At 42.2% G+C, this 16,230-nt stretch overlaps 1 protein-coding gene across 1 annotated transcript in view; it reads left to right on the forward strand.

Moving 5' to 3' along the window:
- Nucleotides 1-621: 621 nt before the first annotated feature.
- The window catches only part of DRC7 (dynein regulatory complex subunit 7), a 40,477-nt gene continuing 24,868 nt past the window's right edge, over nt 622-16,230 (forward strand). The window contains exons 1-8 of the mRNA XM_063313088.1: nt 622-764; nt 3,610-3,784; nt 6,163-6,288; nt 7,885-8,079; nt 10,829-10,987; nt 13,087-13,305; nt 15,005-15,133; nt 16,062-16,134. Coding sequence (XP_063169158.1) covers nt 622-764; nt 3,610-3,784; nt 6,163-6,288; nt 7,885-8,079; nt 10,829-10,987; nt 13,087-13,305; nt 15,005-15,133; nt 16,062-16,134 — 1,219 coding nt within the window. The remainder of the gene's footprint in view (nt 765-3,609; nt 3,785-6,162; nt 6,289-7,884; nt 8,080-10,828; nt 10,988-13,086; nt 13,306-15,004; nt 15,134-16,061; nt 16,135-16,230) is intronic.

A 16,230-nucleotide genomic window follows, 5' to 3' on the forward strand; every position in this document is an offset into this window, starting at 1 on the left:
CCAGACCAGTACAAGAGAGCATCCAGCAGCTAAAAAGCTTAGAGGATTTCAGACAAATTAAAACCAATGAGACTCAGCACCAAGAAAGCATTAGAAATAGCCCCCTGATTTTCGTGATCCTGCAAGATTGGCTGGAACTTCCAAGAAGTCATCAGAGCCCAGTTCTAGGAATAACATGGAGTGGAGGGTGAACGTTCCTCCCCAGCCCTGGAACCCACTGGAACCCCTCTGTTAGCAACTGCCTTTCATATATATCGTTTTTCCCACATATCTTCTGCTTTTCATTCCATTTGAGCCTAAAAGGCTTAGAAGTCACATTCTACCATCCCATGACCCTTTCTTTCCAGGGCATTTGCTACAGAGCAGTGTTTCTCAACCTTGGCAACCTGAAGATGTGTGGACTTCAACTCCCAGAATTCCCCAGCCAGCAACTCCCAGAATTCCCCAGCCAGCCAGCAAGGGAGTTCTGGGAGTTGAAGTCCACACATCTTCAAGTTGCCAAGGTTGAGAAACACTGCTATAGAGGGTCAGGGACACCTTTTGTCCTGAATGCGTCATTTTGCTTCCTCTGACTTGTCCCCCAGGCTTTTTTGGACAACTTGTGCTGCTGGAAGCCACACGATGGAGGGCAGTGAGGGAGGAGTTGAATCTCTCAGTACGGGAGGTAAGGAAGCATTGCCAAGCCCCTCAAACCTTACCGACGAACTCCACGACCTGGAGAAGCAGCTGTCGCAGATCCAAGTCCGTGTTCCTGAAGTCCTATAGTAAGTACTCTCTAACTTTGTGGCGTGAAAGTCAGTTACTGTACTGACCCATTTTTCTGGGTTCGCGCAGTAGGTTGTACCATAAGCCTCGTAAAGGGGCTGAAATTTCACAGTGCGAAATTGATTAGCACGTTGTGAAAATCCATGTTGAAATTTATTAGCATGTTGTGAAAAGGTGGTCACTTGGCCTTGGTTGAGCCTCTTGTACAAACACAGTCTGTCTGTGCAAATTGGAGGTGTCTGTGGTTACCTCCTGTCTCACCAACCTTCTTAAAACTGTCTGCACTAGTTAACCGGTTAGCCACATTTTAGCCTTGTTTATTGGCCAAAACCAACCAGATGCAGTAGACTCTCAGTTAACCGGCACCCATGGGGATTGGTAGATGCCGGATAAATGTACTTTCTGGTTGCCTGAGAGTTACTATTAAACCCCAATACCCACTAGATGGCAGCAGAGAGACAGATTTTTTTTTTCTGGTTGCTTGAGAGTGCTGGTTTTTTCCCAGTTTGATTTTTGTGCCAGTTGCTTGAGTTCCAGTTAACTGAGAGTCTACCATAGTTAGTTTATGGTGCAGTGTGTCCTGTGAACCCGGGAATTTCAGTTCAGTTATCCATCAGGAAGTGTACTATGCCTTGGCTGAAAATTAGCCCATGCTGAAATACTCTCTCTAGGAACAAATCCTATGTACCTGTCAGGCTTCACATCAGACATAGCAATAGATATCAACTCTCCAGGCATTTAACTCTGAATCCAGATCTTGCTCACAGGTACGACATGGCAGGACAAGTTGCTCTATTGCAGATAAGAATGGGCCATCTCCATGCAAATCTCTACCTAATACAGTACACAGAAGTCAAAGCCGTTATAAACTTAGATTTAAAGTCTAGGCCTTTTCTTCCACCTTTTAGAATTTATGGAAATTTGGCTGCTCTCTTAATGTCCTTGAGGTTGGGAGACACCTTCTCAGCATTGACCTGACTGTTCTGTGTGACCTGAGAACCACTATTTCTACTGAACCAGCTTCATTCCTTATAGTCTGTGGTTTTATAGGAGAAGCTCAATTATTCTCCATTTCCCTATGTTCCTGCAGTCCTTCCTTAGTTGGAAGCCAGTAAAGTCTGGGGCAGTTGCAAGTTCTAAGCTGACCTTCCCCTGATCTAATTCTGGGCTGACTGGGGGAGTTTGGAAACCCAACGCATCTGAAGAGCACCACGTTTGGGAAGTCTGTTCAAAACAGTAATGATTTTTAATCCTGACCTGAGTAAATGTGGACACAGACTTTGTGCATCACCCAAAGCTATGGCTTGTTTTCATCATGCTTTGATTTCCTTCTTTTGTAAATGCATGCAAAACAGCACCAACACTTGAGGATATAAAGGGGAGACACATCAGAACATTACCTGCAAAGTAATGGCTGTGGGGCAGAATGAGTGCTTGTCGTGCAAAAAGGCCCAGAATGTTTCCAGTTAAGACTTCTGAATTGTAATTTCCTCTGATTCATCTGTGGAATTTCAGGGGGGAGTTCCAGATCCATAGCCCATAAACAATAGCTCTCCGTTTCCTGCTTCAGCTGCAAAGAAGAACACTATGCATATTTCAGGAAATCTTCCTGTGTGTGGGCACGTGTGCATGCAACTTGCAATGTTATTTATTTATTTAAATTTATTGGCCGACTTATGTTCTGTTTTTACTTAGGACCTAGCAGCTAACTAAGATTACTTGTAAATGTGATTTACAAGTCTGTTTGTCACCTGCACCTACCCATGGCACAAACACATGGTCTGAAACACTTTTTTCCTGCCAGACCCTCATGAGATTTCTTTCATCTCCAGCCCATGAACGAGGCAGCCTTAACTCTATCGGTGTTAAAATAACACTTTCTGCCTTATTCCAACACATCTAAGGACAGCATCAAAGTATATGTAAATGTCAGTTTTACCAAATGGCCTGGAATTTCCTATATGCACAGCTACAAGAAGTTTGCAAAAATGTTTACTTTGGAGCAGTGATGCGGCCCACGGACAAATGATCTCTCTCCAAAATTTCTTGACGTGCTAAATGATGCCGCTCTACTAGAAACAGGAATTTAAACTTGCGCATGGATCAAGCTGCCTTGCTGTCGCCCACGTGCTCTTAACCATGGCACAAATTATAGTGTGGCAGCATCTTTTTTCTCCCACAAGTGAGACAGCCTTAAGGCATCCTTAGCAGGAGTGATGCTAAATAGCTTTCCCTTTCTTCTGACATCACCCCTGGCAGCTCAAGGTGTGTGAAATCTCTGAAACGTGGTCACTGTTTATCTTGGAAGTCAGGGGTGCCTGGGGACAGAAGCCACTGAGGCAGGAAAGCGGTTGGTTGAGTGGGCGACCAATCTCGTGCTGGTAGTTTTCTGCTGACTCAAGGATGAGTGAAGGTTGTTTTAATGTGATAGCAGGGAAAAACCCTTAGCTAGAGTCTTCTGATCTTACACCGCAGGAACTTCTTGTTAAAGTGTTTTACACTTCAGTGGAACTGCACAGTGGTGGGATAGCACATTAGGCTCCTTGAACTGCAGGTGGTCAAGCAGAGTTCTGCTTGTAGCTTATCGCAAAACAAAACAAGCCTCGCTTTTAGTCTCCTATTGGGAAGTCATTCCCTGAAATCTCAGCAAATTGCTAGGTTGTACTTCTGTGTAAAGCTCTCAATAAGAAGGGATAAGATCAAGCTAATTTTGGAATAAGGCGGCCTAGACCCTGTAGTATGTTGGATGAATGCAGGGAGGAAGGTTTTTGCTCTCCAAATGGAATTGGTACATTGATTTTCAGCCCACCTCTCCTCTTCCTTCTTTGTCCTTCCTGCACATAGTGAATTTGACTGGAGCAAGGTTAACACAGCCAACTTGCCAGAGTCCTACAAGATCAATACGTCCAAGGAGCAGATGCTTCTGCAAGTGGCGGATAATTTTCATCGGCAGTACGCACACCTTTGCCCGGACCGTGAGCCCCTCTTCCTTCACCCTGTCAATGAATGTGGTATAGAAGTAAGTAGGGCCAAGGGCTCTAGAAATGAACATCTGTTGGAAGAGGGCGAGTCCCCCAAGGATCTGGAAACTGCCGTTTGGTGAACAGGCTGAGAATTGTCTGCTAGAGACGGTTACACCTGTGTGGAATCCCAGAATAATTTCCAAGGAGAAGAAATGACTGTTAAATCTGTTTAGGATGGCCAATTTTCCACTTTAACCACAGCACAAGCAGCATCTTCCCACTCTGTCCCATCATTTGCCCTTATCACCCATCAACTTAGAGACCAATCAGGGGTGTGACCAGAAGGGTATTTGGGGTGTGTGGGAGGCATACCCATTTTGAGGGGGCCACTATCCACTGCCCACAAGTCAACTATTTTCAAAATGGTTGCCTCCGCATCTCTCGGTGACGCCAATTTTTAACAAGCTAGTTTACCAGCTTTTAACAAGGTAGAGGAGAACAAACTTCCATGACTGTATTTCCTTTGGAGAAGAAGAAAGGGTCGTGTTTGCGCTTATTTGTCTTCAAAGGTTTCAGTTGCCACCCCCCCAGCACCACCTCCAATGTTGTAAGAGAAACAGTTGTCCTCCAGCAGATAATGTATTCCATTTCTCCTGTTCTACAACTTGTGTCTACCTGCACAGTCCTGGCGGGATCTTCCTCCCTGCTCTCTGGGGCTATTTCTGCCCTTGTCTCTTCCCACATGTTTCTTTCTTCCACATGGTTTTAAACTTGGGAGGTGCCCAAATGGGTTGAGAAGGAGGAACAGGCAAAGCAACCTAGCGAGGCCCAGGCAGAGTCCCAAAACCAGGTCTTTCCCATCCCCACCGCAGGGGCCTGATTGATGGAGGTTTCCCCCTCTAGTTGGTGGCATGTTGGAAGGAGGTGACCACAAGGCTGGGGAGGGGGAGAACCAATCACCTTGTCTACAAGGAGTGACTCACAACACCATTTAGCCGTGATTCCAAACAAGCATTCAAGCCAGGATAGAGCTCTTCAATGGGAACTGCAAATGAAGCTGTGGTGGACACATGCACGGCACTTAGTTATACTGATGGTCTTCAAAGTTGTATCCAACCTATGAATGGCCCCTCTCTTGGGTTGGTCTGGATGCCCAGATAGCCACTTTGGGTCCCTGAATTCCACCCCCTGATTCCACTGTGCTGAAGAAGTGAGTGGGCAAAGACCATGTTGTCTCTCTGACTCACTTTGCTAGGAGTCCAGATTTCATCAGGGTTGTGGAAGGAGGGAAGAGAAATCCCCTTCTCTCTCCCTCCTCCCAGGAGTCTTTGCAAAGGCAGCCCTTTTTTACTCCAGCTTTGTGTATGTGTATTGTCCGTGTGCATCTTGACGCACGCCAAAGTCTACCCCTTAGGAAGGCTTCTCTAGGGAGCCATGTAGGTATGGCTTTAAAGAAAGGGAAATGGAGGAAATGCTGAGGATTTTTATGAAGCAATCAGAGAACTAAATTTCCAGGGACTCTCTAAGGTTGTTTTCTCAGAAAACCACAGAGAAAAAAATAGCATGGTTATAATGAATACCACGATCCTTCACTGTTTGTCCTCCACTTCCTGATTTGTACAGTTCACTTCGTTTGTTTTTTTAAGCAGAGCATTGTTGTATCTTTGAAAGGACAACTGTTATATCTGTTTATCTGTAGGCAAAGCGGGTGGCTTCCCAGCTGCAAAAATATAATTGTGTAAAAATTGCTTGCAAAGATCCTGTCTAGCATTATCTGATCATGGTAAACAGAAAGTTTGCAAATGCCTTCCTGGGATGAATTTCTGCAAGTCATTTGCAAAGTCTGCTCATCCATTTGTCTGGAGAGAGCACGTAGCAAACAGCAGCTGGCAAATGTATTTTAAAAATATAATTTTTAGATACGATGAGGTTTTTTTTAAATGAGCTTAATTATTTTGCAGAGTATCTAGAATGTTATACTGACATATAAAAACAGGAGTGTTTTAACTTGAAACTCATGATCTAGAAACTCATAGGAAATTAGAAAGTTGAAACAGACTTTTAAAAATCCTTTTAAAAAAATTAATTACAACAAAGCATGTCACCATATTGCGAGACAATAATGATTAATGCCATCAATTTTCAAAAGCAAAAGATTAAATAAAAAACTCACTAACTTTACCAAAGTCTAAATTCAGGATTCGGTTGGGATTTTGGAATTTTTTTTTTTTCAGCCATGAAGAGACACAGGCTTTTGTACCATGTCTTCTGAGAATGCTTTATTTATATGTTTTAGTACCTAATATGGAAATGCTATAACTTTTTGAAGTTGGAATCTTCTATTGATATGGGACTATATTTCTGATGAGTCCTGGTTGGTTTATTTATATTTTAATTTTGTTTGTAAAAACAAACCGATGGCTTTTTGTTGCAGAAATTTGTAAGCACCACTGTCCGGCCAACTCTGCTGCCCTACTCAGAATTATACAACTGGGATAACTCTGCCCGTTTTGTTTCTGATTATCTCACTATGGAGCCTCTTATATCTCCAATTGCACCGGTAAGAAATAGGACCTTTAGGGGTGATCTGAGTGTTCTGTGAGGGAGCCGATGCAAAGAAGAACTCAAGGTCATGTAGATATGCTGCTAAAGATGGTCTAAGGCAGCCTACCTCCACCTGAAACCCATGAAGCTGGTTGAGCTGCAATTCTCAGAATTCCCTTCTGGGCCAGCATGGAATTCTAGGATTCTCAGTTCAACGTACATTGGGAATGTACCGGATTCCAGTTTGGTCAGGGACAAGACGATAAACACTTTCTGAAAAGACTGGAAGCCTTCTATGGACTTTTTGCTGAAAGAAGAAATGACAGAACTGATGATTTATGGATTTGGGGATTAGAAAGGGTTAAAGAGGGAGGGAAAAGATTAAGATGGCAATTACTCAATACAAAGAAAAGGGCCGACGTCCAAGTTCTATGTTTTCTTTCCTTTTTTTCACTTCTTTTCTCTAATTCTTTTTTTTTCTTTTCATTTTTATACTTTTATTGCATTGCAAAACTCTAATAAAAATATTTTTGGAAGGGGAATGTAACAGATTGAGGAAAGCTGTCCTAAGCACTAGTAAAAATATTATTTGAATATTGTCAGATTAGCATCCCATAATGCGGACAGGAGAAGGGCGGGTGCTGAAACAATTATCCCTTGCCTAACATCCCTCAATGAGATCTTGCTAGAAACAAGGTCTGAATTGGTGTCTTCCTGGTTTAAAGACCACTGTCTTGGGTACTGCTAAGCAACAGTAGCTCTCCACGTTTTCTGTGATCCTCATATAGCTTCTCTCTGTCAATGAATGAAATACTGTGCGGTGGGAGGAAAATGTCACTCCCAAAAGCTCTCTTGAGAAGTCCATAATGCTAGGAAAGGTGGAAGAAAACAGAAGTGGGCAACCAACAGCAAGGTGGACGGACTCCGTTATGGTGGGGTTGGGGCATCGTCGGAAGACCTAAAGGACCAGGTTGGGGACAGATTGTCTTGGAGAAAGTCTATGTGGCCACTACAGGTCAACGCCAAATTGGTGGCACATAACCAACCAACCAATCACTCAGTGTGTGTGTGTGTGTATTTGTATATTGTGTGTGTGTGTGTGTATATATATATATATATATAGTGTGTGTGTGTGTATATTCTGTTGAAAACTTATATATATATATATATATATATATATATATATATAAGTTTTCAACAGAATAAAAACAATACTAATTTTGAATTGAAGAGAAAAAGAATAGAGAAAAGTGGCAGGAGAGTGAAAAAGAAATTAAGCAAAAGAAACAGAAAAGAAAGAAAAAGAAAAAAAAGTAATAAAGAAGTGGCTTCCGACCCTCTTAACAGCAGTTATAAGTACATTTACAGTATATTTTATCCTTTTTCTCTGAGGTTACATAATCCATACATATTCCTTTCCATTAGAAACATTCCGTTTACAATAAAATTAAAACCATAGGTAAAAACAGTGTATCGAAATATCTGTTAAAGCATAGATGTGCAAAACATTCACAGTGAAAGGAGCAAAAAACTGATGAAGCAGAGAACTAAAACCTCAGGAAAAAGTTTAAAAATCACAGCAGGTGAAAGGGCGTGCGTCTTCTCTCCCTAGCCCAGCTACCTCTATTCACCGACTACCATCCTGCGGTACCAGCGGGGAAACTGTTTTGACTTCAGCATCCTCTTGTGCTCTCTGCTAATTGGGGCAGGCTACGATGCCTACTGCGTGAATGGCTATGCCACCAAGGACATCTGCTTGATGGATGAATCCAAGAAGTTGTGCCCACTCTTAGAGAAGCCAGAAGAGGTGAGAACCTGGCGGGAGGGGGATTTAATTCAGGTCTGCCAAAAGTGAGTGAGTGAGAGAGAGAATAATGAGTGGACAGTTCAGTCTGACTTTGCACTTTGGATTTTTTTTTAATCTGTTCAATCATGCCTGATTCTCGGAGACTGCCTGGACAAGTCCCTGCAGTTTTCTTGGCAAGGTTCTTCAGAAGTGGTTGGCCATTGCCTCCTTCCTGGGGCTGAGAGAGGATGACTGGCCCAGGGTCACCGGGCTGGCTTCATGCCCAATGCGGGACTAGAGCTCACAGCCTCCCGGTTTCTAGCCTGGGACCTTAACCACGACACCAGACTGGCTTTCACTTTGGATTAAATCTCCCTAAAATCAGGAGTAGTCCAGGAGCAGCTTTTCAGATTAACATGTTTTATTAAAAGGCAGAAGCTTTTATGAGCTCATGCCCTCAGGTGCCTGGAGTGGCTAAAAGTAAAATAGGATTTAAATTGGGCTGTGGCTGCGGCGGGGAAAGGGAGCAGCAGACGGGGGGGTGGGGGGGGTGGTTCTGCAGAGGCAGGTTACACGGGAGACGTATGCCGAGCACATCATCAAGTTACTGCTTGAATGTATTAAAAACCCACTAGTGTCAAACCATTCAATGTTCAGCAGTCCCCTGCTCAGCTGTGCTGGACCGTTTTTTTGCCCCGGAACAGTTAATCTGGGATCTGTCGTGGGCCGTCCCGGGAGGTTAAAATGCTCTGACGTTATTTTGTCCTGATTCTGAATCCTGATTTCAAACCTGTGATGAAGGGAGATGCAGCTCACAAAAGCTTCATAGAATTTGTAATTTGGGAAAGCTTCTACCAGACCCCTCCTGATCTGGGGCTGCCATAGACTAATGCGATTCTCCCCTCCTGCTGGAAATGCAGGGAGACCAGTGTAATCCAGAAGTGAGTTCAACATTGTTTGGAAATCAGAGAAAAACTCACAGCAATCCCCCCGCCCCCGAAAGAGCCCAAGAAGAAACAGGCCAGGGACTGACGCAGATCTCTCACACATGGCTAGGATTTCCTGTTTCTTCTTGGGCTCTTTCAGGGAGGGGCAATGTTAACTTCCACCCCCCCGAAAGACTGCCCCCACAGTCATTCAGTGACTTTTCCATCCACTGCGTGCAAAGCCTTCAAGAGGGCAGCAACGTTTTGATTTGCAGAGTGTGAAGAAGAGAATGCCATTTTTTCCCCTTTCTTTTCGAAGTGCGTATTGTGGCTGAGCAGCATCGCTGGGTTTTTTTATAGTAATTTTTAAAAATTATATTGTTGTAAAACTTACAATATATTATATTGTTTTGACACCGTGGTATTTGTACAGAGCTGATTAAAGATTATTAACACTCTAATGTTTAGATAACTTAGGCCAGTGTTTCTCAGCTTGAAGATGTGTGGACTTCAACTCCCAGCATGCTGGCTGGGGAATTCTGGGAGTTGAAGTCCACACAGCTTAAAGTTGCCAAGGTTGAGAAACACTGACTTAGACCGCTGAGGATTAAAAACAGAAAGAAATGTTATGTATATCAATATTAATTATGATTTAAAATGTCATTGTTAATAAGCATAAGATTATTTGGCTTTTTCATCCAGAATTGAAAATAACATTAAAAAACCCCCAATGCAGATTGCGTCAAAGTATTTGCTGTACAATAAGGGTTTCAGTCTTAAGCTGAAGTCCACACATCTTTTATTATTATTATTAAGGTCTCCATCGTGATGTTACTTAATGTTGTTTGTGCATGTTGAAAAAAGAAAAAAGTAAATAAACAAAGCAAATTTGACAGTTGAAGTACTGGAAAAGACAGACAGACAGAAATGGTCCCTTTGCTGAGCAGGAGAGATTTCTCAGAGAGCAGAGTTCATCATTTCGGGGGGCTGAAGCTATGCTTGGTCTGATCAGCAATATGCAAAAAAGCACAGGGAGTATTAACCTGGGAGTCAGAGCAAGGGCAAAACTGGATTTGATTTAAATTTAAATTTAAATATAAGTAACCCCAAGTTAATATATTTCACTTAATATGACCACTCCCAAATGTCTTGAGTAATTTTTAGGGTGAAGCTTTGGTTCAGCACGTTGATGCCAATTCAGCTAAATCTCGGAACGGAATGGATTTATCCAGTAGGAAACTTGAATTAGGTTTGATCCTCCAAACCAATTCAGCAACAATGTCTTCACCTACTATACATCTCTGTAGCTGTGTGCATACAACATGCTTAACCAGATCAGGTCAAGGCATAGCAGATACGTTTGCACAATGTGCTAAGCTTGATTAGTGTTAACCTTGGTTAATTTTTTGCAGTGTGCAAACCAGCCCTTATAGTTTGGCATATTATGCAAATGTTGAAACTGAGTCAACTCAGTAACCAAGTCCAGGGTGTTTTGGGAATCAGTCGGAGAGAATATTTGTAGCTCAGGGTTGATCCGTGGAGTCCTGGGTGCTCTCTGAGCCTTGTTGTTTTCTTGCAGACATTTCATGGCCAGGCTAGGCAACATCTTCAGAAACGTCTGCAAGAAAACAACAAGGCTCAGAGACCACCCAGGACTCCACTGTTTTGGGAATGCCTGCACTGTCTGTGAACTGGTGGTCTGGAGCAGAATGTGGAGCATCCTTCCTTTTGTGCAATCAAATAGCATTTGGGCTTCACCTGCTGTCCCCTGACCATAAGCAGACATTTGTGGTTGGATAACTTCCAAAGGTTGGCATAGAAAGAGGGATTGTTTTTGGCCACAGGCCCCAGTAGAAGCCGTGCAGGAGAAGCCCAAGAAATATGCCATCAAGCCCCCACGTGACCTGCGGAGCAAGTTTGAGTTGCGCCAGGAAGCCAAGCAACAGGCTCAAGAACAGGCTGCAGAAGAGAAGAGGCAGAAGGAGGAGGAAGAGAAGAAGGCTGTAAGCTGTGTCGCTTGGAGTGTGGGAAGAGACCGGTGGGCTGGGGTGGCTGATGTGAGAGTTGTGGGAAGTCTGGGAAAGGCATCGAAGGGAGGAGAGTCCTAAGCGATCAAGAGATAGAAGGCGAGTCTGTTGGCAGCTCAGCCCAGGAGAAATCTGGTTAGAAGCATTTCACATCATTCAGAGTCACCGCCTTAATGGCATCACTATAAATGAGTGTGGGAAGTTCCTCTTTCAGTTTCCTTGATCCTGTATTTTCCCCAGATTAGCACTAACAAGGCCTTCCTGAAATCTGTGTAGTTCCTTGATCTTGCCCAGCTTCATGGAGTTTTCACCATCTTCCTTGATTCATGGGGTTCCTTGATTCATGGGGTTCTTCCTTGATTCACGGGGTTTTCACCAACTGCCTTGATCTTCCTTGATCTTGCCCAGCTTCATGGGGTTGGCTGCTGGACACCATTGATCAAAGAAGTGTGGTGCTTCTCCAATTTTTTTTTAATTAAGTTTATTTTTAAGGTTGAACTCTCAAAAGGTTGCCAAATCTTGCAAGACATTGCTATCTCACTCCAAAATCTTGCCAGACCTTGTCATTATTACCCAAGTTATGGCTAAATCTGATGATTTCATTAGAGATCAGCTTTCTGTCCCGCAAGGTTCAAAATTAACCTTAGAGTCATGCAGAGAACTATTTTAGGCTGTCATAGGAGAAATGGTGTCTCCCCCCCCCAAAAAATATTCTCCTTTTAGTTTCCAGAATGCAAAATTGTTTATAACCAAGTCTACCGATTTACTGAGTAATCCTTCAGAGTTGTTGGCATGGAGATGGAGACTGTTCCAGTTTAATCACAAAAATAATGGTTGAACGGAGCATTTTGTAAAGATTGCTATTGTTAACCCCTGTAACTGGAGACTGTAACATCTATCCCCAGCTGATATGAACTAATTGTAAAGGTCAACCTTGTGACCTTTTATGGTGGTCAGTTTTCATGTTCCAATAAAAGGGATCTCAACCTGAAGTCCATGGACCCTTTGGGGATCTGCAGATAGATTTCAGGGGGCCCATAAACTTGGATGGGAAAATAGTTAGAACTTTATTTCACCAACTGAAACGTAGTTTGTCTTCTTACTGACTTAATAAATTACCAAAATATAATTAATATATTATGATATAACATATTCGTTATGCTTATAAGTTTTAAAAATTGTATCTGAGCATAACTGATTTTCTTTTTAATACAATCTATATATTTTACTTTATGCATTTAAATACGTTTTTCTGAATTCTTGGAGTTGAAGTCCACAGGTCTTCATGTCGCTGAGATTGAGAAACACTGATCTATATAATCAAAAGGGGTGTTTTTGTGCAACTTCTCAGAGGAGTCCAGTTGAGAACATTACTTGCTTAACAACCATTCATTTAGTGATGGTTGGGGAAAAATGACTTATGACTGGTCCTCATACTTATGACCATCACAGCATCCCCCAGCCACGTGATCATGATTTGGGCACTTTGCAACTGGTTTGCATTTATGACTGTCACAGCATCCCATGGTCCATGCGATTGCCATTTTCAACCTTCCTGGCTGGCTTCTGGCAAGCAAAATCAATGGGGAACCACGTGATTTGCTTAATGACAACATGGTTTGATTAATGCCTGCGGTGATTCCCTTAGCGACCACTGCAAAACAGGTTGTAAAATCAGGTCGGATTTGCTTAATGACCACTTTGCTTAGCAACTGAAATTCTGGTCCCGACTGTGGTTGTTAAGTGAGGACTACCTGTATAACTTCGCGAGATCATTAGAAATGTCAGCGTTTCATGGGATTTTGCTGGAATCCGTGAGATTCTGTCCATTTAATTTTAATTTTAATATACTGGCCCAGGTCACTAGAGATGGTCATGCAACAATGTGTCCCACCTGAGAAGGCCACCCATCTCTCTTCTCCTGGGTTAATTGCTCATAGATACCAGAAGCCACAACGTGCGAAGTTTCATTTGTCACTTTTTGCAGACAGCAGCGAGACCTTCATTAGGTTAAAAGCATCCAGTGCCTGAAGCTTATGCAGGAAGATCCACGTCTCTCTTTTTCTCTGCTTCAGATAGTGGAGAAGCCCCAGCCAGACCCGCTGTACGGTCTCCGTGTCCATGCCTGGGTGCTCGTCCTCTCGGGCAAGCGGGAAGTGCCCGAGAGTTTCTTTATTAATCCCTTTACCGGAAACAGCTACAGTACCGTTGACGACCACTTCCTGGGCATTGAGAGTCTCTGGAACCATCGGAATTACTGGATCAACATGCAGGACTGCTGGAATGCCTGCAAGGTGAGACTCTGGCTGGCCTCTCGCCTTCCTGCTCGGAGGAATCTCGAGCCTCTTTTTTCTTTAATAGTAAGTTTATTAAGGATTACAATTGCAAGAGTAAAAGCTAATGCAAACTAAAAAAAAACCCTAAAAGAGTAAGAAGAAAAAGTAGAAGGTGCAGGGAAAAAAAGGAAAAAAGAGAAAGAGAAATGGAAAAGAAAAAAAATAAGGATATAGTGAAGAAAAAGAAAAGAAATATATAAATAAGTGAGTTCCTCCTTCATCACAGGTATAAACAATTGTAGTAACTTTTTACCTCCTCTTAAATTACAACAAATGATCTCTTCTTCTCGTATCCCATCTCTCGTCTATAAAAAAATCCATAAAGCCTTGTTGTTTCAGTCCTGATGTCAGCAAAAGTCCATTAAGGGTTACCAGAGATAACAACATATCTATTTTAACCGTGATCAAATAAACCAACTTTATATTCTTTCCTTTTACTTCTAACAATCTTGATCTTTAGTCCCTTCAAATAATGTCCTAGAACTTGATTTCTTTCCATTTTTTCTTTGTCCCTCCTCACAAAATTTTTCAAAATTTTAACAAGCCTCTTTTGTGAATCCAATAAAGGAAAGTTATCCAGGTCACTCTCTTGGTTCATTATTTGTATATTCCTTTTAATTATTAAGACATCAGCGAGTTTCTTCTGTATGTCCAGTGTAGCATCTTTTTCCATATCATTCTTGTAACCTATCATTTGTAAATCCATTTTCTGATCAGTCTCAATCTTGTCAGGTAAAACTTGTTCCTCTCCCATAACATCTTTTAAACAGTCTATCTGTAGAGGCAGACCCTCTTAAAATTAACTTCTGGATCCATTGTTCAAAAATATCTTTCAATATGTCCAATGTTAAAATATTTTGCTTCATTCTTTAATTGTAAGTTGAGTTTGAGTATTCTTTGCCTTTAATTATAATCTTTAGTTCCCTCTAGTGTCCAATTTTTAAAGTCTTATCTTATTACATTTTTAAAAAAAATTCAAGACAAAAGACTTTTTGTGTAAAAATGAAAAAAAGAGCTTGTGAGTTATGGTTTTGATGATTAGACAGGATAGATTACAAAAAGAAGAGAATCATGGTTTTAAAAGGAAGATAAAGACTAATACAAACTACTATTTAGTATGGAAGAAGAAAGAAGAAGAAAGAAATCCAAGAGAAAGCTAAAAGTAAGAAAAGAATAGAAAAAAAAAAGATACAAAGAAGTAGCTTCCGATATTCTTCACAGGAGTTATAAGTACAATTATATGTTAACCTCTGTCTCTAAAGTTTCATCACAATTCTCTTCTTTTTATAATCCATCCTGTCTAATCATTAAAAACCATAACTCACAAGCTCTTTTTTTTCATTTTTATGCAGAAAGCCCATAAGGGGTTTCCAGTCACCAATAAATGTAGATATTGTCTTTTCTCTAATCAAAGAAGTCAGTTTGTCCATTGAGCCCAGCCATTATTTTCCAGAGTTGCTGTATGAACCTGGGCAGCGTGTGATGGACATGTGCTGTGTGACCCTTTGGAGGAGGGCAGAAATCCTGCCTTTTAACTGTGGCCAGCCTCAGATTTACTTGGGTTAGCCCGGCCTTCTGGGCCAAGCCGTCAAGCTGATGTTGGTTTGAGCTGAAGCATTTCTTGCAGAGAATTCACTGGGACCTGTCACTTCTTTAGGATCTCGTGTTTGATCTTGGGGATCCTGTGCGTTGGGAATTCATGCTTCCCAGCATCGACAAACCTCTCTTGTCCCTGCCAGAAATGGAGGAGGAAGAGGAACTGGGTGAGGACGATGTGGAAGATTTGGTAAGAGATCAGACTACCAATCTCGACCCCCAATCCTAACTGTTTTGCTGCTGTGTTCATGCAATCTAGTTATCCAGATCACTTACAAAACTAATTGCAGCCTGCACACATCATGCTAAGTTTGCTCAGCCTTAACCTTGATTAGTTTCTTGTGGCTTAGTCTGTTTTGTGAATTCAGCTCCTGGAACAAACCATGGCTCGCTCTGTATTGTGCAAATCCAGAAGTGAAGTGGGTTGTGTGCACTCCACCCCATACCCATCAGCTGTTGCAGAAAATATGAGCAATGCCTGGGAAGGCTTTCTCTTCTGGATTCCAGATATTGACAGGGCTGAAAAGCAGGTCGGCCTCATTGGCTGGCTCCAGCAGTGCTGCAGACCTTTGGCAGGGTGACGTGGATGTCATTCAAACAGGGGTGGAAGCAAGACTTGTCAGGGTTTCTTAATGCAAAGCGTTAAAGTAGTTAAAGGGTGGAGGGCCGATGCAATCAGATCACAATGCTGTCTTCACATAATACACTTAACTTGGTTAAGGAGCATGTGAAAAGCAACTCTTCCACAATGTTATTTATTTGCTGATGAAATCTGCACAATACCTCCGTCCAAATAGACTCTAGGTGGTTTCACAAAATATATAATATAAGAATAATACAGTAATAAATATAAGCGATATATAAGTAGAGTAAAACTGAGTCATGCGCTGATAGCTTCATCAGTGGCTCAGTCAAGGGCAAAACACATGCACCTTCCCTCTTTGTTCTGTCATGCCTGTAATGGTAGCCAACCAGTGACCGATAGAAAGTTTCTAAAAATAATGCAAGGATTTCTGTTCAGAAAGATAATTTAGACTGTTAAATGCAGAGCAGGAGTTAGACAACGTGGACTTCGGGTGATGAGCATTCTCACAGCTTCATTTCTTGAATCCTGGTAGATAAAAGAAGAGGAATCAAAGAGTTTTGACATGCCTGCATCTTGGGTGGAACAGATCCATGTATCTCCCAAAGGTATTCTTGTTTTTCCCCACCTTGACCAGTCTCCAGTAGACAAGCTTGGTGAAGAAATGGCCGTCACTATGATCCAACCGTTTCAGAAGGCATCAG

Source organism: Candoia aspera, chromosome 11 (genome assembly GCF_035149785.1).
Source record: "Candoia aspera isolate rCanAsp1 chromosome 11, rCanAsp1.hap2, whole genome shotgun sequence".
Taxonomy (NCBI): Eukaryota; Metazoa; Chordata; class Lepidosauria; order Squamata; family Boidae; genus Candoia; species Candoia aspera.